Here is an 18,804-nt window from a genome sequence, read left to right as displayed (position 1 = left end):
GCAACACTGACTTAAACATCTTTCTAGGGTATAAAAGGACTGCACATATATTTCTGAGAAATATGTGTGTGTGTGTTTTTGAAGTCACTACTACAACTTGCAATAAGCTGCATGTGGCAATTGTAGTAGTTTGTTTCAAAACACAACAACACACCTGCAAGCAGAGTGTCTAAGCATATGCTGCAGGCTCTGGCTCTACGGATGGGGAAGCCAAACATGCCACCAAGATCCTCTCTTTCTATTGATTAGCTATATACTTAGTCAAACACATAGAAAGAAAATCATTATAAAGTGTAGAATTGGTTTGAGAAGCTGATTAAAAGACATTATCCGGGTCCTGTCCAATACAGGTTAAGATGCAATGCGGCTCCAGTACAGTAATGGGAGTTAAGCGCTGACATCGTAGAACAGAGCTGTATTAACAACAGGGCATGCTGAGACTTATAGTTCCACACGTGGTCGCCTAAGCTTGGTTTGGGGGTTCGGGCGGTCTCTCACCATCATCCTTGTAGCTGTGCCTCCTCCGGGACATGGCGACTGCCGGGCGGGGGTCTTTCGCAGGTAACGGCTTACTGGGCGGTGAGGCACGTAAAGGGCCTGAGCTTTTCGTCCGGCAATTTACCCAGAGGCTTCTGGAACTTACTCTACAGGAACCAGAGAGAAGAACGGATCTAAGAAGCCGCTGTAGTCAGTTCCGGTTAGAACAGAAGAGGAGGCGTATGGAGTGACGCTCTTGCCAGCTACTTTGGTAAAGTGTCTATGGCTTTGGAGGGCGGGAGCTTCCGGTAGGATTGATGTTTGAGGGAGCGTGTAAAAAGTGTAGAGCTCAGTCACTGAAGTGCGACTCTAGAGGTGTTTACTTGCTCAGCATGGAGTTAGCAGGAATGACTGGACAATACATTGGTCAGGGTGGACAGTATGATGCTAGAGGAAAGATAAGCATACTGTCAACTTCTACATACAACAACCTATCTCCCTTTCACAGTCTGCGGAGTGTCAGTTTTTACTGTTCCAATTTATTCACCACTTGGGATCAATTAACTGGAACAGGCGTATAGTTTTACATCCATAAACTTGTTCCGTCCAGGTTATTGTAAATGGAAAATAAGTATGAAATGTAGAAATATATCTTTATAGTCAGGTTGACAGGTATATGAGTCTAGCACAGTCACATGTGTGCACACAACTGAACATGTAGCTGCCTGGTTATTTGGAGATTTTTTTACCAAAGCTTGTAGAGTCAGAAGTTACCCATCCTCTTGTCTAACTGATCATCATTATGTCTCCAGTAATAGATCCATGTTATTTTCCCATAGTGTAGAACAGCATGCTCTAACATATACCATTATTACTTATTGTTCAAAACAAAAGTGCTGTAGTACAGTTTTGAAGATTATAATCATTATATTGTTTGGAGGTGGTCATGGGTTACCCTAAATGTCTTCACAGGAGTTTAAATATAAAGATTTCTTGTGCATGGCTGTAGATCTGTCTTACAAATACATGTGGCATTTTGTGTTGTCATAACAAGTTACATAATTCTTTCAAAAAGTTACATTACACAAAAACAGATTTTAAATACACATTCCTCAGAAACCTAGGTTTGTTTTATATATTACTATGTGAAGTGTATAACAAAGTAACAAACTGAGTTGATGCGATTGTATTGTATCTCTTTGTTTGCCAGAAGCACTTAAGCATTAACATTGGTTCTGTAGAAGTGCATTGAGTGTGCATTGCAGCTGATCCCTGAGTTATTGGACTTCCTGGGGGGGAGGGCAATGACACGCTTTCCTCGGTAGCAGCTTCATTCACATTTTAGTGCAAGGAGGGCTGGCATGTCAATGTAACGTTTCTCTATAGTTTCTTACCATCTAAGTCCAGCACTGTAATTGCATCATCTCCTGCATATCTGTTGTCTGCACTGCTGAGGAAACTAGTTAAAGTTGTAGATAAGTATTGTCACAGCTAAAAAAAAAAAAAAATCTAAATATATTTTATATGATTCCTGATTTTATCCATATTGAATAAGCCAACCATTGTACTGTGCCTTAAGCAAATACTTTTATTTTAAAATTACCATATATTGACTTCTTGGTTTTTGTGAGACTGCTAAGAAAAATGTCCCTATATTCCTGCTGCAATGGAGCAGAGATACTGTCTTGCAGTAAGCTGGAATATGACCTGGGATTTCCTGATGTAGACTTGAATGGGTCTGTTGGATCCACTGCAGAAAGCACCTTTAAAGCAGCATTAGGTGTGAATACGAGAAAGAAGTACACATTTGCAAAAAAGAAGGTATGTGATATGGAATTTTTGCATAACCCACACTAAACATGGTAGTTGAGTCCTGCCTATGGGTATTCCTAGATTTATGTATTTTTTGTATCATCATCATCACCATTTATTTATATAGCACCAATAACTCCACAGCGCTGTACAGAGAACTCGTTCACATCAGTCCCTGCCCCATTGGGGCTTACAGTCTAAATTCCCTAATACACACACACACACACACACACACACACACACAAGTCAATTTGTTAGCAGCCAATTAACCTACCAGTATATTTTTTGGAGTGTGGGAGGAAACCTGAGCACCCAGAGGAAACCCCATGCAAACACAGGGAGAACATACAAACTCTTCACAGATAAGGCCATGGTTGTGAATTGAACTCATGATCCCAGTGTTGTATGGCAGAAGTGCTAACCACTTAGCCAACGTGCTGCTATTAGATATAAACTTAATTTATTCCAGCCACAATGTCCTATTGTTTTTCCATTAGTGAGCATTCCCATTACCTTCTGGGTTATCATCCACGGTGTGTAAAATGAAGGAAATCATTTAAAAATACTAATAATCATGTAGCAAAAATGTAAATTGGTGGTATTTACCTTTTTATGAGATCTAGAGTTGCAATATTTAACTAGTGAAGAGCACATTGCCAAACGTTTCTTGTATATTATATGTGGAGTTGGAAGAACATCTGTCTAGTTGCCACCTTAGGCCGCAGAATAGCTATGCACACCATTCGGTATTATGAGGTTTGGCGTTCAGACCGATTTCAGCACCATGCACAGCATAAAGAATGAGTGACAGTATTCTCAACCTAACCACTTGTCAGTACTGTGGGAATAGTTTGGAAACCTACTTTTTTTGTTTTAACCAAAAATGCTAGCAGAGGGCTTAGTGATTTTTGTTTTGTTTTTTTAATCATTTTATTTAATGATGCAGCAGATAAAGGACATATCCAGAGATACAAAGTATCTCAAAGGTTACATTTTCCAGCAGAATAAACAGGCGTTTATCCAAAATAGACAATTTTACTGTTTGTGAGTGAAGACTGATTAATCATAATAAAATATACATTCTGTTTATAATTAAGATAGTTTGGTTTTGAAATATTTTTTTTAAACAGGGCTCAATATAAATATCAGAGTCAGGGGGTTACTTATTGTGAGGGCTGAGAATTAAGTCATGTTGGGTTGGGTGACCAAGGGTCCCAGGTTTTATGATTCATGGCTGGCCTTGCTACCACTGGAGGGCAGAGTTGCATTGGCCAGCATTTTGGCCGTGTGGATCCACCAGGAGTACGACTGGGGGAGGAGCTGAAACCTTCTATGTGGACACTGAATAGAAAACAACAAGGTGTCAGGAAAGATTTCTTGGAGAGAAATTGTAGATGCTGTTCAGCACTGCCCTTTTTTATTGTGACATTACAGTGATCCAGACATTAGGACTGAAGATGCTGTGTGGGCAACAGCGGGAATATCTCATCCTCACCCTAGGCAGCCAAGGGCACATGAACCATGGCTGTTGGCAAAAACTGAGATGGGTATGTGGTAATCACTTGAAAAAGCCAAAGGAGTGGAAGCAAAGTACTTCCCTGTCGTCATACTGTAGGTGATACAACCTCAGTATGTAAGGTGAGCAAGTTAAAAATAGGCAACAGCACAAGGCCATTTGCTCACCTCAGAGTAGGGAAATGGGAGGCAGGGGCACGCAGTGACTTAAGGCAAGTGGAATCAGTTTTTGGTCCAGTATAACACACCGTCTGTAAAACCTTCAGAGCAAGAAAAACTTTTTCTCAACTGTATGCTGGACAATTCAGCATATATCCTGTTTTACGGCACATTATTCTAAGAGCATCATCATCATCATTTATTTATATAGCGCCACTGATTCCGCAGCGCTGCACAGAGAACTCATTCACATCAGTCCCTGCCCCATTGGAGGTTACAGTCTAAAGTCCCTACTATAGAGACAGACAGAGAGACTAGGGTCAATTTTGATAGCAGCCAATTAACCTACCAGTATGTTTTTGGAGTGTGGGAGGAAACCGGAGTACCCGGAGGAAACCCACGTAAACACAGGGAGAACATACAAACTCCACACAAATAAGGCCATGGTCACCTTAAGTATAACCTCTTTGTTTAAATTGTAGATTTGATTAGTTAAGTGTTGAATAAGATTTTTGCTTAGAGTACATGGGAGAGGTTAGATAGCATGAAAGCTATATGCACCAATTTTTTTATTTATTATCAGCCATCCTATGGCCTGTAAGTAAGGAATGATTTATTTTTTTAAATTAAACTCCTTCCAGATCACCTTATGATGTTGTTATATCACTCCCCCAAGTGATTCTTGTTTAGCAGCTTCTGGAGGAGTTAGTGAGCATGTGTGGTCTGGTCTGTTTAAGAATACTGCCATATCATGTTAGTAGGTAGTCTGCATGGATCAGGATGGATAGGTATGTTTATTCTTATAAAAAAGTTATAACCGGTATTGCATCCTTTATTGGACCGTTATAGCAAGCTAAGTGTGGCCACTTTAATGTCCGTTTTTAGACTTGTAGGTGGTTTGTGCGTATGGAGCTAGAACAGAGGGCGGCCATCTTACACCGTGCATACAATCTTTATTGTTTACTATTTTTTACTGCTTTTCGCCTGTAAAAAGAAAATTAAATATATATTCTCTTCAAGCCATACCTGTTCTTTCAAGTAAAATAATAAGTTAATTCTGGTGAAACTGAGCATGAGGAATTTGGTGTTTGGTCTGTGAATTATTCATTAATTGGCAAATAGAATGTGTTTTTTTGTATTTGTCTTGTGTGCTAGACATTAATGTCGCTTGACACAGCTTTATTCTCTGAAACACAATTAGAAAATAATACATTTAGAAAGTATTATACAGACATAAATAAGTCTTTAGCCATATTCTTCATCTACAGGCATTTGCTCTTTTCGTTAAAGAACTAAGGTCAACCAATGGGTCAACACAGACTGGCCAAGAAGATGTTTTTTACTGGAATTGTTGTGAACAAGAGTTTACAGACCTGAGAACTATTCACAAGCATGTAGCCGCACAACATGCAGCTGAAGTATTGCAACAAACTAGAGACATTTTAGAGGAACTTGCCATAAATGCTGCTGCTGCTGCCACTGTGCTATACACTGACTTCTCAGATACCCCTGGTGCCTCAACAGAAACTTCCTGGGACAATTGTAAGATTTCGGATTGGTTACCGAATACCAGTCACTACAACAAAGAAGAACTAATAAGGTAAAGCAAAATCAGATCATGCTTAAAGTGCTACATATGGATTTGGGTTGCTTGACATTCCCAGATTCTGACCACATAAAAGCAGTATTATTATAATTTGTGGCGTCAAAGGGCACACCGGCCTAATATCTTTCACTTTCACTTGTACTGTTTAATATAGATATTGTATTGCAGCAGACATTTAGCTTCTGTACAGGTATTGCTAGACTTGTTGACAAAGACTGCCATTCACTAGACTTCCATTGTTTGTGTCTCTGGCTCATATTCACATTCTCTTATCTTGGCCAGGATGGTAAAGGTGTAAAAGTTCAAAGATCAGCAAAGTACTTAGAACACCTCCTGTACTAGACACAATCACTAAAAGAAAAAGTTTGGGTTTAAAGTGCCTTTAACTTCAGAATATACTGCGGTTTGGCTGTTATAAACAACGTTATGTTCATTAACTTGTTTTTTTAAAATATATATTTACTTTTTATATGCAATAATATATTTTGCTATTCAACTTCTTTCACATAAGCTTTTATGAATCTCTTCTCAAGATGGCTAGACACAAGAATTTGACATTAAGGGGCATATTCAATTAGCTTTTTGATTCGCGGTAACGCGCGTTCTTGCGGGTATTACGGTACCGCATTAACGTGGATTTTCGTTCGCAACCCTATGGGCTGCGAACGAAAATCCACGTTATTGCGGTACCGTGTATTACGTTTCGCGGCTGTTCCGGCGCGTTACCGCGAATCCAAAAGCTAATTGAATATGCCCCTAAGTGGGTAAAAACTGATTAATTCAGTCCCTCTCCAGAAATGATTTGAACACAACTTTCAATTTAATGTGATGTTTATAGATTCAGAATCCCTGTGCAGTAACCCAACTTGTTAGCCATGAAAGAATATGGTAATGTATGTTTTGTACTGGATAGCATGGTTTGGTATGTGGTTGTTACAATGATTTACTTTGTTTAGTACCTCAGTTACCCAGACTGAAGAAAATGAATTAAATCATTATTCTACTACCTTGCTGTGACGTTAAGTGAAGAATTGGTAATCCCAATACTAATGTTGCCTACATGTTTATATGTATTGCCAGTGAGCCTGAGGAGGTTCTGCTATATTACTGCTACTGTGATGTAAAAGACCCATATTGGATCTGTGACTGGCAAAGGACATTATGTGAATTATTGCATCTGAAAGGCAAAGTAAGTGACATTTCTGTCTTTGTAGAGACAACAGTACTCTCAGTATTTTGTAAAAACAATAGAGATTGGCATAAATGCACAAAGCCATATCTTGTGCATCTCATGATTGAGTCGATAAATCAAATACAGTGCTAGCCACACATGCTGCAATATGGCTAATTCAGCATTATCTCTCTGTATGGCACCAAAACTACTGCAATTCCCAATAATAATCCTCTTGATTTATATAGCATCACTTTGGTGCCTGCTGGTAAATGAGAATGGAATATGAATGCTATTGGCTTGTGTAATCTTCTGATTACACTAACAGGCCCCAAGGGCTCCAGAAGTGACCTGACATTTCTGTTCTAGTACTAGATCTTGTCTTATTTAGCCACTGATCCCAGTGCTCTAGCACCAGAAGTGACAAATATGTGGTCAGTTTAGGAGTCAACTGGATCTCCTAAAATTTCCTCTCCACTTTTGGTAAACTATATATGTTATGAATGTTTAGATTCTTTAGGCTCATGTACCACAATTTTTTTAGCTTTATGAGCTGGGAGCTTACACCGTCTGTGAAGGTGGTTGCCTCTTCGCTGTATTTAAATCAGTATTTAAATGTGGTTACTCCAGGCAGCTTGTTTAAACACTGGAGTAGGAAACAGCCATTAGATATATTATTATAAATAGTGTTCCTAACAAATTAATGAAGACAGGATTTGTTATGTGGTAAATCACCATTATAATTTTGAACATATAGGGTGGGAAATTTAACTGACAGTGTTACTCGTGAGAATAATGCAGCCTGCACACTATTCATCATCATCATCACCATTTATTTATATAGCGCCAATGATTCTGCAGCGCTGTACAGAGAACTCATTCACATCAGTCCCTGCCCCATTGGACCTCACAGTCTAAATTCCCTAACATATACACACACACACACACACACACACACACACACACACACACACACACACACACACAGACAGACTAGGGTCAATTTTGATAGCAGCCAATTAACCTACTGATATGTTTTTGGAGTGTGGGAGGAAACTCACGCAAACACAGGGAGAACATACAAACTCGACACAGATAAGGTCATGACCCCAGCGCTGTGAGGCAGAAGTGCTAACCACTTAGCCACCGTGCTGCCCAGCTCTGAGAGCCGCAAGCAGAAATCCGCATTAAAATGACCGTACTAACGGTAATATGCGCGGCCCGCGTTATTCTCACGAGTAATGCTGTCAATTGAATTCCCCCTTATAATTTTTCAAAAGACTATTTAGTGTTTAAAGAAAATGTGCACTATTTAAAAAAAACTTTGAATGATGATAGATTCCATGAACTGTGGCTACCTTACTACTAGGACATTGCCAACCTTACAGTAGAGAATATACACATTCCAATGTATATAGTTAGACAGTTATGTATTAATGTTGCTTTTAGCAATCTATAGCCACAGAATTTGTTGCTCTAAGCAGCTGACAAAAAGGGGGAAGTAAGACAGTTAAGACAGAGGTGTCCATCTCTTGGTCTTGGCTGCATATAGAGACCTGTGCCTTGCTTGACAACCATATTGTCATTTTTTTCTAATGTTTGACTGCCATGTGAGCAAGTTTTCTTTGTAAACTTTCCTACCAGAAAACCTCATACATCTCAGGAGTATAGTACACTCGTCAGCCACCACTACATTTCCTGCATTTAGTTGGCAGACCCATAGAAAAAATACGGAGGTAGTCTGTTCTATTATGCATAATTAATGAACATACCACAAAACTGTAGTGTAGATGACACATGCTGCAATATCACCACCAATATCTGGAAATTGGATCTATATGGCAGTGAATGATGCCCCATAGACGTCTATCTGAGACCAATCTAATCAGTGTCAGACATGTTGGTAACTGAAGCTGATTAGTATTGGCTTCCAACCACATGATTGTTGCTGGAACCACCCAATTTATACACTAACTTGCTGCAGGCTCGGCCTGTGTGTGTCCAACTTCAACAACTTCTCGTCATGACGGGGGTTAAACTCCTAACTTTTTGCATTTTTTGAGATATACTGATTTATTTCTCTACTGTGCAGATTCGAATCGCTTCAGAAGGAATAAATGGAACAGTGGGAGGAAGCAAAATTTCCACCAAGCTTTATATCAACACAATGCTTTCACATCCTCTGTTTATAAATATCATGTGTGTGGAGGATTTCAAGGTAAGATTCATATTTTATTATCCTAAAAATAATGTTATATGCTGCTGAAATCGAACTTAAATTCAAATTTGCCATTTATCATTAGAAACATAATATGAAGGTTTTTCTCGCTTCTTTGGTATGATATATTTCCATTAACTGAACTTAATCTTACCAAAAACTACACCGCAAAATACCCCTCATAGTGCAATTGATATGGAGTAAAAGGTGCATTAGTCTTTTGGCTTTATTTATCTTTATTGTTATTTTATATGTGTCTTATTTGTTTAAATTCTCAATACATTTACCTCACCCTTGACCATGAACCCCCCCTCTCCTTTTTTGCAGTGGCTAATAGAAGATACTTTGTGAATCGACTATTTCAAATGCCTTGTTATCTATAGTATCTTGCGTAGGTTTGGCAATTTTTAGATTATTCTCTGCTACTTGTTTACCTTAAACAATGAATTCAACAAAATATGTAAAATATAACTTTAAACATTGGGCCTTTCATTATTTTTTTGTTACTTTTTGAAAGAGAATAGCATAAAAACCTCACTCAGTTCCCAAATAACTATTTCTAATTTCCACCAGTCCTATTGCTTGCTGTAAATACACAATTCATCTTTTCCCCCTCTTACTTTACTGCTCTTGCTGCATAACTATATTTACTTGCCGTGCTTCAGTGGTACTTGTGATGTTAATTACATCCACATAAACCGATGTGTACCGTAAATAGCAGAATTGGGACCAAGAAGGTCATTATAATTGCTTTTCCGTAAAGACAGTGTGTGGCAAATTGCGTCAGTAGCCTGAACTGGGGCCAATGGGTTCATATAGTTATTTCATATTTAAATCACATATTTTTTGTTTCCTGCATTCAGAGAATATCCCTACATTTCATATTTGCAAGTGTAAATATCAGTACATTTGTTGTCCTGTAAATAGTGCCACCATACTGAGAAGTGACAGGTGTTGAATAAAAATGCCCTTCCCACAAACTACCAACACTTCAGAATATTTCAAGTGGGAATCTTAATTTTCCCTTTAATCCCATTATTACAACTTGTACAATGTTATTACACCATTAGTTTGTATAGATTGAAGTTTTATAGTCTAATCTTAATCTTTGTGTTTTATTTATCAATTCCATGTAATCTTTGCAGAAAAGTGATGGGGGTGCACGCTGTTTTCCTGAACTCCGGGTTGGAGTTTTCCAAGAAATTGTGCCAATGGGTGTGGATCCGCAAAAAGTCAGCTACAAAGAAACTGGTATGTATTATATGGATATGATAACAAGTACCATTATACAAAGCAGCAGACTGTGCAGTTGTAGTCTCTCTATGTAGTGTTTAAACAGGAACTCTGATGTAATCCAGAGATGCACACTTTGTTTTTGTTTTTTTAGCCAAGACCCAAAATTAGTTGACTATTTCTGTCTATACACTGGGCAGTTGGTCTGATATTGCCTTCTGCGTTGCCCAAAACAAGCTCAATGCCCAATTAATAATCTGATTGAAATTGATCAGATTATTGGGCATGTTAACTATCAACCTGTGTGCAATCCTATTCCTCCAACTCTAACTGACCACCGTGAATCTGGAAGTCATTCAAATGCTTGTGTGCCATATAGACAGATCTCATTCAATTTGGTCACCTACTTGTGTCTCCAAATAGGACACCGATCCTGTTGTTCAGTGCTCAAGCCTGATGTCCAGAGCGACCAGCATGTGACCACCTTAATTTATTCCATCATATTAACTAGCGATTTCTCCTTTCTGATAGGAGAGAAAATATAATAATAAAGTTGCAGTATTTGTCTAATAGTGCATTAAAATAAATTCTTTCATTTGAGTTGCTGCCTCAGGCAGTAAAGTCGTTAGTTCCATCACTGGCCATATCAGGTTTTTAAAAAAATAATGTATACTACGGGACCTGTAAAGGATTTTACCTTAGAAAAAGGTTAAACCCAGCATTTTTATATATAAAAATATATATATATATATATATATATATATATATATATATATATATATATATATATATATATATATATATATATATATTAACCAGTTATGTTTAGCAATTATACATAAATAATGAATCTTCACATCAGGGCAAGGGAACAACATTGTAGTTGAGTTTAAAGCTTTTAGGAAAAGTGGGGAAAGGTACCGGGTAAATCAAAATGTTATGACACTGTGAGAGAACCATTGTAGCAAAGTTAACTTAAACATATTCAAACAAGCTTACTTAATAATAATACAGGATGTAACTTATTTACTATAGCTACACATCTTTCTCCGGAGGAGTTTCATAAAAAAGTGGGACAGTATTTGTCTGCAGCTTGTCAAGGAGAGAATGACACTATTTTACTGGACTGCCGCAATTTCTATGAGAGCAAAATAGTAAGTATTTACAACCAAATGTTTTTCATTTAGTATAGTGGTTGACAGTGATTGCTACAAACCGGAGCGCCTTATAATGAATTCAGTTCATGAAGACAAATACATTTTGCCAAAAGGGATGATTGAAAGGAATGGGTCCTTCAGAAGACAATCTTAGACAAAGATTTTACCCTCGTTCCAGTAAGATCAACATTATTGTAACTGTTAAAATATCAAAAAAGAAGGGGCGCTTCCATGGTGTGTTATCCAAGTTAAAAGTTTTATTCCAAACAGTAAAATCACACGTACCAGATGGTAGAAATATTCAGGCATAAATAATGCAACGGCTCAAATCTGATATCCACATACGAACAGCTCTATCTGAAGCAGCTCGAAGTCAGAGAGTCTCCACAATCGCCTCTACGCGTTTCATCACTTAGGACTTCATCAGGAGGCACGAGGCGCCAGTTAAAACTTTTAACTCCGATAACACACCATGGAAGCGCCCCTTCTTTTTTGATATTTTAGGAGTTTGGTTGTTCCCCTGTGGAGATCGGGAGATAGAAGGGAAGGACGCGCAGATTTTATCCTGCTGGTGTATTGAAATATAGTGAAACAAAGGCTGTTCACGAACAAGCACGCTGAGACTTTATTATCCACTGCATTTGACTTGTGCGCACCGATTGTTGGTATTATTATTGTAACTGTGTTTGATAACTTGACATTTTCCTTTTTCAAATTTTCATTCCATTCCTTAATAAAATTACTGAAACACCCTTCAGGAGGAGGTACAGTTTACATATTAGGATGCCCAAAACATTTCTCTAAATCTCAAGGAAAATCTTTCGTTTTCCATAACACAGAAACTTTACCAGTATACACTAATATCAGCATTGTACATTTACTGTCAATAACATTACAAATCTTTTCCTACAAATTGACCAGGCCATGTCCGTTTTACTCTTCCTTCTAGCACATGAAACTGTTACTGGTAACAATGGCTCCAGTATGTTGTCAGAATGGAAGATATTTTAGATTGTCTGGAGGAAGAATATTTTTGCATAGTAGTCTATCTGTTCCACACAGGTAGCAGCCTATTTTAACTTTAATGATGTATTTCAGAAACCTTGTAAAATTGCTTGTCGTGTTATTTTTGTTGTTGTTGTTTTTAGATTATGTAAAATATGTGTTATCTGTTGAGTATCAGTTTATTTAGAGCTCACTGCATGTTACCATAAATATTTAGAAGTGTGAGCTTCTAATGTCAGACTAGGAAAAATTTTATATTGTGCTATTATTAGCCTCTGAGCATGGAACAGTAGTCTATAATATATAAAGAGCATGTTTATATTACTCTGTTTAATAACATTGTATCTTAGTTTCCTAGCACATGCAATTTTATTTCAGTATATCCTTTGTCTAAATATTGTAGAGAAAATGACAGTAACATTACCTACTTACATATTCCTTTAGGGCCAGTTCCAGAATTGCCTGGCTCCGGACATCAGGAAATTCAGCTACTTCCCAAACTACGTGGATCAAAATCTGGACTTATTTAAAAATAAAACTGTGTTAATGTACTGTACAGGAGGAATACGCTGTGAACGTGGCTCAGCTTACCTCAGGTCAAAGGTGAGTAACTAAAATATTGCATGAACAGTAAGGATCATCATCATCACTATTTATTTATATAGTGTCACTAATTCTGCAGCGCTGTACAGAGAACTCATGCACATCAGTCCCTGCGCCATTGGGGCTTACAGTCTAAATTCCCTAACATATACATACACACAAACTAGAGTCAATTTAATAGCAGCCAATTAACCTACTAGTATGTTTATGGAGTGTGGGAGGAAACCGGAGCACCCGGAGGAAACCCATGTAAACATGGGGAGAACATACAAACTCCCCACATAAGGAGATGGTTGGGAATTGAACTCATGACCCCAGTGCTGTAAGGCAAAAGTGCTAACCAGGATATTACAGTAGTTAGCAAAACTCTAGAACAGAACACAGTGCTGTCTAAAACTTCAAGTAGTTATGTTAAAAACCATGGTGAGCATCCAATCCCATTTCTAGATGTTGTTCCATTTGCAAAAATATGAAATATCTTTTTACTATTTATGACAATAAATGCTGGCAGCTATAAGAGAGTGTTGGTATCAGGTGAAATATATCCTGTTCTGTAACACTGCACCTTACAACCTTACCATTTCTACTTTTATATAGTATCATGTACATTGTATAATGACTTCTAAGGAACAGTCACATAATAGAAACTAGTACACAATGTGTTTGAAAATAGCTCTGGGTGCAGTATTTTACCAAAATTAAATTAAGGATATTCACAGTTCTGTACTTTACTTTTGTTATTATTTTTATTTATAATGTCTTCAAATAGTTAATTGAAGTTTTAACAAAATATATAGCACAGTTTATTTTATTGTACGTATGAAGTCTATGGTTGTAAATCATATGAAGAATGTTAGTAAAGTCAGTATTTTATTATCTTTTAATAAACGTGACATTTATTTAAAACTAGTTTATTTTAAGCATATACTTCACTATACCTTGTTTATTGCTACAATAGGCTGTGTGCAAAGAAATATACCAGCTAAAGGGAGGCATCCATAAATACTTGGAACAGTTCTCGGATGGATTTTTCAGAGGAAAGCTGTTTGTCTTTGATGGGCGGTACACCATATCTTCTAATCATGATGTTATATCAAGTAAGCACCGTACTGTGGTACAACCTAGTCACAGACCTATCAGAAATCCAGCAAATTAAATGGGTTTGACATATGACTGAAGTGTAATTTGGCTATTAAGGTAGAGAAAGGTAGGAATTGCTAAGAAAACAGTAGCTAGCAATGAAGGAACAGGTGACATGACTTCTATTCCTAGGGATGCTTGGCATTGAGGTGACTGTCTTCATCCTTATCCCTTGCCTGAGTTACTTCAAGCAGGATGAGCTGCAATGACACCAGTCCAGTTCTTTAGATTTTAATCCCAGCTGTCTCTATCCCCACACCATATATATAGGAGCCAAGGTAAATATAATGTCACAGTCAGTGCTTTGCTAAATACCAAATCCTGCCTATAAGTGAGCTGAGATTTACAGCTGCATCTGTGGCAGAAAACCTATTTCACAGATTGTGAAACTCAATATATTGCCAATGGGTTTCTCTTTATTCTCTTCTTTAGGGCTTGTACACATGGGTATTGAAAAACAACACTAACTTTGCTTTCACTTTTAATACAGCATTAGAAGTGTGTTCTTAAAGCTTCCCTACAGCATAGTGCACTATGTACTTAATGACTGTTCCCATACTATTGTATTTTACCAAGTGTTAATGCTTCTGAATCACGCAGGCACTATTGAGACTGACGCAAAGCAAATCAAGCTAACACTTGTCTATAAGTTAGTCTATTCATTAATGGGTTTTAAAAAACGATGCATTAAATGCTTAAAATGAATGCCAATGTGTACTAGACCTTACATACTTCATGGTTTTGTTATTTTGTATGTGTCCACTAACTACTTTTGACTCTACCTTTTCCATTTGTCTATGTAGACTGCCATTATTGTGGCACCCCCTGGGACAAATACAAGTTATGCTCCACCTTTCGTTGCTGCCAGTTGGTCCTGAGCTGCATGGAGTGTCAGGCGAGAGACCTCACTGCATGCTGTCATACCTGTCAAGACAAAGGGCTACAGATGCAGTCTGACAGATGCCAGCAGCCATTCAAAGAAGAATGTGAATGTACAGAGAAGAGACTCAAGATTCCAATAGAAGAGGTCTAACCAGAGACGCCTTTTATCATTAACTTAATTTCAGGGCACATTTTATTTATACAAAAAAAAAAGAATGAAAAAACAGCCAAAGTTTTCTATAGCTGCACAAGCAGCTTGACTTAGTGGTTGTGCCATGCGCAAAAATGTTCACCCATCTTTTTGACATTATAATGTGAAGAAATAGAAAAGCATAGATGTACTTTATACATCCGAGTACTGTGCTTTTGGAAGAATAAACATAAGTGCTTTTAAAAGAGTGCAGGTTTTGCACAATTTTCAGAATATTTAAGACATAAAGGGGGGTATTCAATTGTTGCTCCGGACCGCAAAAAAACGAGCGCGTTAAAACTATTACCTACTATTTATACGGTAAACTTGCGCGTAAAATACGTTAATACGGTAGTTTACTCGCTGAATTTCAGCTGCGAGATGAAATTCAGCGAGTAATTACCGTATAAACGGTAATAGTTTTAACGCGCTCGTTCTTCCGGCGGCCGGAGCAACAATTGAATACGCCCCAAAGAAAAAGATCTTGTTTAACACAGATCCATTTTAGTAAGCCATAAACTGGTGATCAGGTTTATTATATTAATAAGCAACATTAAAATAAAATCTAAAATCTATATTTTGCGCCAGCAATAAATCCTTTACACGGTTTTAAGCCCATACTGGAAATAAGGTTTCATCTTATTTGATGTGAGCAGATATGTTCAATGATAGGATGAGTGCCTATTGTCCTCAGGATTATATATAATATGTAGAATGTATGGTGGCACCAGCTTCTGTTTTTCTTCATTACAATCAATAATTAAATTATTCCTACCAGTCAGTGAGAAGTTGCTATGTGCAGAGCAGTGATGACCATTTGGATATGAAATTTACCATCAAATAGTAGGTTTGGGGGCTGTAAAGCTGTACTGGAACTTGGCAAATAAATGTAGTATAGAAAATGGAGAGTACGGCATGAGAGCACCACACAATCCCACATTACTTTCTTATGACAGGTGTCCAAGTTTGTCACAAATAGTGAATTTGACACAAACTACTCAATGGCCTCATAATATCAAATTACATTTTATTTTATCCTTAGTAAGAGTATATTTTTAATATTCTATGCAATCTGTTCATATGAGTGTCTTTGCAGGACCAACCTTCCCCGTTTCCCTTTAGTTTCATAAGCTTTAATTAGCCTTTTAGTAGAAAGATGGGAGTAGATCAGAGAGTATGAGAAATCGTAATTAAAGCAATTGAGCAGCGGTTGTCTGGAGTGTAAAAGTTGGTCTATTGTAGAAGTCCTATAAAATGATTAATGTAACTGTATTCCTTATTGTCTCATTTAGACAAGTCTAATAAAACAGGTAAAAGATTCAACTAATAACTGTCATTTCACAGTTAAGAAAATAAAAGCAAATTCCTAATTGACTAAATTGTCATCTTAGTTATTTTATTATATATTCTTAATGTTTTCGAAATCATGAGCAAAAAAATTGCCAGTTTTAATAAATAGGGTTGCAATACTATGAGGACTATAAATATCTATTTGTTTACACATTAACTTTGATACTGGACAGTTTTGCTATCGCCACTACTTTAGCCTATGACTTTGCTGGCAAATATAGCAATTGACTTGTAGAGTTGAAATGCACTGGGTATTAATCATTTGAAATGAATGGTAAAAATACATCTACCCACAAAGATAGGTTATCCTTCCACTACAATATTTAATAGATCTAATGTTATAATCATGTAATGCTTAAATTCAATGTTTTTCCTTAAATAAATTAATAATTATCCTTGAGTCTTTTATCAGTTATCTGGTCACATTTTACAGCAGACGGTAAGACAGGGTTTAAAAAGGCATATATCCTACAAGAAATAATTGTTTAAGATTTTTAAGGCTTTAACTATAACATTTCTGAATGAAATGCTTATAAACAAACATAAAGTAAGTATCCAAAATAAAAATAATATACTACAACAAATATATAGGTTTTGAATTCCAATAATCCCTCAGTCTATGGAAGTACCATTGAAAGATTTATGGGAGAGTTCGTTTAGCACTTCTCGAGTCATCATGAAAGAGATCTCTTGTATTCAGAAATGGTATCCAGGTTGCCATCATTATATATTTTCCCATAATTATGCAGTTATGCGGTACATAATTACTTGCAAAATCTCCCATTTATGTAGCTGTATGAAAATTCAGTTACACAATGTAGAACATCAACCGTAAAACTCCTGTTTCTTAATATATAGTCATATTCATAATATTGCATATTCAAAATATTGTTTAAGTGGACCATGATACTGTAGGTCAGAGGTGTCCAACCTTTTAGCTTCCCTGTGCCACATTGTAAGACGACGAGTTGGTTTGGGCCGCACATAAGATACACTAACAATAACGATAGCTGATCATCCAAAAAACCATAGAAAACATAGTTAACATGTATATATGAGAAAAAAAGATTATATATATATATATATAATCACTTTTTTTTTCAAATCCCCCTATACTTACCTTTCAATCGCCCTGTTCAAAAAATCCTCTCTAGTTATTTTACTATAATCACTTTTTGTATTGTTTCAATGCAATATCAATAAAGTGCATTTAAGCCAGGCATTGTATATCAAGGTGCCCTGACCAGGCCTGCGGTACCTGACATATACATCACTGTGACCCCAAATTGTGACCTGTTTTGCTAATTACACCACTATGTTAGTTAAGGGATAACAACTTATAATGGGCCAAAGAGAATAATATATAATGCCCCATTAGTATTACAAGTAGAAGTATGTAGCAGGGAGATAAGGTCCATGATGCTCCAGGACCAGGTGACTTTTATTCACTGGTCAGCGTCCCTTGAAATAATACAAAAAATCCCCCTTAACTCACCTTTTAATCGGCTTGTTCTCCTGTCCTCTTCTCTTCTTTTCTCCAATTCTGTGCTGCTGATTGTTCTTCTCTCACGGGTGACTACTCTGTGCTGCGCTCCGCAATGGATGTTGGGCGTGATGACATCACGCCCGACATTCACTGCAAGCACCGCACGGAGGAGGAGATAAGGGAGAGAGACGGAGTACCAGCTGATGTGACCGCAAGGTAAGGTTTTTTTGGGGGTTTTTTTTTGCAGGATTTTTTTTCCCCATTAACAGTGCAACAACCAAAACTCCTTATGGGCCACATTTACAGGCGTGCTGGGCCGCGGGTTGGACAACCCTGCTGTAGGTTATCATATTAAATAATATACTCAGGTATTCTCCCCCGCCTGCATGTCTTTTTTTATTGATTGCTAACCACTTGGAAAAGTAAAACAATGCAACGGGACTGTGTAATATATTTTAATATGTCATCAAAGGTTATTAAGGCATTGGTACATGTACAATGTTAAACAGTCAAACCGCACACATTCCATACATTAATTATAATTTGCACATAATGGCATGAGCTGAATCTTTGATTGTTGAAAGAGTGTGACATTTCAGCTTGCTCATTTGTCATACGTTTGGTTTCAATTGTGATGCAACAAATTGTTATATGTATTCATGGCTTTTTTTTCACTTGTATAGGTATTTGAGTGTTTATATACAATAAATTGGAGACATTGCATATCTCTTGCGCTGCGCATGCATGCAACTACAGCTATTCAGACCTGCAACTTTTTGGCGTTACAACTCCTTACGCTT

General features: G+C 37.2%; 2 protein-coding genes across 2 annotated transcripts in view; one reads left to right on the top strand and one right to left on the bottom strand.

Annotated features, from left to right (window-relative positions):
- The window catches only part of NCBP1 (nuclear cap binding protein subunit 1), a 37,683-nt gene extending 37,020 nt beyond the window's left edge, over positions 1–663 (bottom strand). Inside the window, exon 1 of the mRNA XM_075210924.1 lies at positions 499–663. Coding sequence (XP_075067025.1) covers positions 499–532 — 34 coding nt within the window. The 5' untranslated portion in view covers positions 533–663. The remainder of the gene's footprint in view (positions 1–498) is intronic.
- Positions 664–775: 112 nt separating this feature from the next.
- On the top strand, positions 776–15,418 carry TSTD2 (thiosulfate sulfurtransferase like domain containing 2). The gene is made up of 9 exons (XM_075210920.1): positions 776–2,298; positions 5,232–5,563; positions 6,650–6,758; positions 8,833–8,958; positions 10,104–10,209; positions 11,227–11,345; positions 12,798–12,956; positions 13,915–14,053; positions 14,900–15,418. The coding sequence occupies exons 1-9, from the start codon at positions 2,122–2,124 to the stop codon at positions 15,127–15,129; spliced, it is 1,497 nt and encodes a 498-aa protein (XP_075067021.1). The 5' UTR covers positions 776–2,121; the 3' UTR covers positions 15,130–15,418.
- The last annotated feature ends 3,386 nt before the right edge of the window (positions 15,419–18,804 follow it).

The sequence above is a fragment of the Mixophyes fleayi genome, chromosome 1 (genome assembly GCF_038048845.1).
Source record: "Mixophyes fleayi isolate aMixFle1 chromosome 1, aMixFle1.hap1, whole genome shotgun sequence".
Taxonomy (NCBI): domain Eukaryota; kingdom Metazoa; phylum Chordata; class Amphibia; order Anura; family Limnodynastidae; genus Mixophyes; species Mixophyes fleayi.
This window is presented reverse-complemented; position numbering and strand designations above follow the sequence as displayed.